Raw genomic sequence first — 3,445 nt, forward strand, 5'->3', positions numbered from 1 at the left:
GGACCCAAGATTTTGAAGTGCAATTCTAACCTTTTTTTAAAAGGGTTGAGTTAGAATTATCATTGTTTGGAACTAAACAAAGGCCTAGATAGATGAATATAATGGAGTTACCAAACTAATTGGATTGAACAGATCAGTTTTTCTATGACTTAATAGGTGACTCTCATAGTTTTTTATTTTGGTATCCACATGAGAAGTTGGACTAATTTGGATTTGCACCACGTAGGAGCCATTTAGGAAAAGCAACTCTCTACCAAAAAATTTTTCATGCCCAACATGATTTTCCCATTAATTTTCCATCGAATTAGGTTATTGGAATAATGCATGATGAAAATCACATTTTCCCATATTGCTAACATTTTATACTTTTAAATAGAAAATCTTACTAGTTCAGTTGGTCGATACTACGTTTACCTTGATATGTTCCCTTCCCCTTTCCCTTCCCCATTTTTTTAGAAAATATAATGAATTAATCACATAACACAACAAGTCGGATCAAAAGAAGTTTGTATCTTCCCTCTTCAGATAGTAGTTTCAAAGTTTTTAACTTTGTATATATCATGCAAATTTACTATTCTAATTAAAAGCAGATTGTACAATGTCATAGTGAAGAATAAAAGCAAAAAGGGAAACTAAAAATCAAAATTGGCATCTAAGCTGACAAGAACAAATAAAAAGTTTAAGACATATGCTTAGCTATGATCTTGTTTTGGTTCTGTAACCATAACTGTTGTTCATCCGAAAAATCCTTCTGATTCACTGCACCATTTAACATCTGATCACTACTTGGAAACGTCCCAAACGGATCGGAATTCAAGTCATTCTGCACTGCTGATGAAGAATTCTGACCACTAAATGTTGGTGTTGCTTGAAATGTAGGCAAAGGTGTTGATGGCGTTGCAGGCTGCTCTGTCGATATGTCTTGTAAAAACGGATTGTAATGGTTGGCTGATTCCATTACTGGAATTTGATTATAGATATTCATATTAATATTTGGTTTTAAGCCACTAATTGGAAGCAATGTTGATGAGTTCTGATTATACAATTCGTCCAAGTAGGAAGAATTGAAGTTGTTAGCGTTGTTAGGGGTAGTAGGCATAGGTTGTGATGCTGTTGTTTGTGGGGTTGTTTCAAATAATACCATATCCCAACCACTATTTGCACCTTTTCTTGATACTTGTTCCGGTTCTTGATTTTCTTGGAAGGCGTTGAAAGATGGCAATGTGGAAGTGTCGTAGCTGTTAATGTTGTTAGCAACAGTATTAGGCATGGGTTGAACTGAATTTGTTTGTGGGATTGCTTCAAATAGTGCCAAATCCCAAGCATTGCTCGAAGAATACTTAACAGGCGATACATTCGTTTCATTTCTTAACACCTCTTTTGGATCTTGTTGTTCTTGAAAGGCGTTAATAGATGTTGATGATGGCGTTAAAGCCTCATTTAGTACATCTTCCCATCCTTTAGATGAACTTGAACTTAATGTAGGCTTTTGTTTATCCTTGATCTGTTCTTGTTTAGGTTTAGCTTCTTTAGAGTTAAGTTCTTTCGCTTTCTCTACAACAGGTTGTTGCTTCTGATCTTGTACTTCTTCGTATTCGTTGTCAATATTTCCATTATCTTCTGATAAAGAAACAAGATCAATCATGGAAACTGGCAATGACCTTGCAGAACCTGTATCACATATATCATCAATAAACTGCTTCTTGAATCGAATATCTGAATAGGCCTCCAAATCGATTGAAATGGATGGGCTCCTCCCTGTTACCGTGGCTCTTATTAGATCTTCTAGTGAACTACAAGGTGAACCATTCCCAGACATAGTTGGACTTCTGTCCGAATATGGCTCACTCGATGCTAGAGAGAATTCGGATTGTCCACCGTAACTATCAAACCTACTTCTTGATGACTTCATTGAGCCTGGTCTTTGAAGAACTACATCTCCTGAAGATTTCACTGGAAATGAAGATTGATCCTTGAGAAATTCTTGTAATGACTCAATTAACTCGTCTGTTATAATTTGCACACTCGGATACTCTGATGTCCTGCCTACACCAATGCTTTTACATAATGAATAGAACGAGTTGATCTCCTCGAATTGCTTCGTGGATTTAACACATGTTTGGAAGGCATTTACACATGTTTGGTATGGTAAATGAAAAAAACTATCAAGAACAAGAGTTAGTCCATCAGATATATCTTTGTAAAGATCAAAACTTTCTTGTACCACAGCATACAAAGCAGCTTGTACTAGACAATTGGTTTGGGCTGCACCTGTTGGCCTTGTAGCAATTGCCCTTTCAAGCAATCTTTGCCAATATGAAATCTTGTCAAGTAGCATTGGTGGTTTCATTTCGCGTATCGCCTCATTTGTCCTGTTTCTGCTCCTGCTCCTGCTCCTGCTCCTGCTGTTATCACTGCAACTCCGTAAATAATTGGAATTTTCACGGTCATTATAGTTGCATCTCTTTTGGAGTTTCCCCGTGAGAAAACAATCCAAACGCTCGTCAAGATAGAGTGCAAACGTTCTAATAAAGGCGGTGAAATCCCAAGGGCTAGAGTTTGAATCATCGCGAAAATTTGAAAGGTTGAGAATCTTGGCACCACGTTTCATGGCGTGGAGGACTTCTCGAGGGAAATAAGGATCACCATCTTGGAAGATTCTAAGGACAAGTATTAATGATTTGAGGGCAACGATCCAATTCCTAGTACGACCAATGCGTTTGCCAATGGCACGAGCACAGGCACCCGCGTAGGCCTTGTTGGAAGAGACTAATTGGACAACCTCGTGGATGTAACGCTCATCCACGGGGACATCATCGTGTGTTGTGGCTTTTAGGACAGCAACTTCAAGAGTTGAGGAAGTGTTGGTGGAAACTTTGGCAAGGCTAATGCTGGTTTGATCTTTCACTGCAGCAATTGCCTTCTTTAGCTTGCTTGGCATGTTAGTCACTCTAATAATTCTTTACCAAAAAAAAAGGTGACTCTTTTTTACGAATAAAAGAAGTACCTCAACTCACATACGAAGAAGTTATTAAAACTATGAAATCTTGATTTTTTATTTTCTAATTTCAGAGCGGTCTGATCACATAAGAGATTGTTCTTTGATAGTAATATTGATTGATGACAAGATTTGATGTTTTACGGGAAGAGGAATATTTTGCCTAGCTATTGTCAGATCAATTCCAATTCATTCTTTAATGGAATATGGAACATGCAAAACTGCAGCTATTAGGAATGAGCGATAATTTATGCCTAAAAGCGCCAACTATCTGTAAATGACTAGGATTGGAAATGTCAATCGACGAGATGAAATTAGTCTAGAAGGCAGTTGAATTTTTTTTTCTTTTTTTTTCCCCTCTTCCTTTGAATCAGTCATTGCTTTCTGTTTCAGATGTGTGAAATGAGAGAATGTCCATGAGTTTCTCTCAGTCTAGTTACGAAATTT

General features: G+C 37.3%; 1 protein-coding gene across 1 annotated transcript; it reads right to left on the reverse strand.

The window, feature by feature from the left end:
• Positions 1-621: 621 nt before the first annotated feature.
• LOC102588282 (clathrin coat assembly protein AP180) lies at positions 622-2,948 on the reverse strand. The gene has a single exon (XM_006357930.2). It carries the CDS (start codon positions 2,939-2,941, stop codon positions 680-682), a length of 2,262 nt encoding a protein of 753 aa, XP_006357992.1. The 5' UTR covers positions 2,942-2,948; the 3' UTR covers positions 622-679.
• Between the last annotated feature and the right edge of the window lie 497 nt (positions 2,949-3,445).

Source organism: Solanum tuberosum, unplaced genomic scaffold (assembly GCF_000226075.1).
Source record: "Solanum tuberosum cultivar DM 1-3 516 R44 unplaced genomic scaffold, SolTub_3.0 scf00262, whole genome shotgun sequence".
Lineage (NCBI taxonomy): Eukaryota > Viridiplantae > Streptophyta > Magnoliopsida > Solanales > Solanaceae > Solanum > Solanum tuberosum.

Coding starts and splice junctions, on each gene's coding strand:
- LOC102588282 (XM_006357930.2), bottom strand. CDS start 2,941: ATGCCAAGCAAGCTAAAGAAGGCAATTGCTGCAGTGAAAGATCAAACC.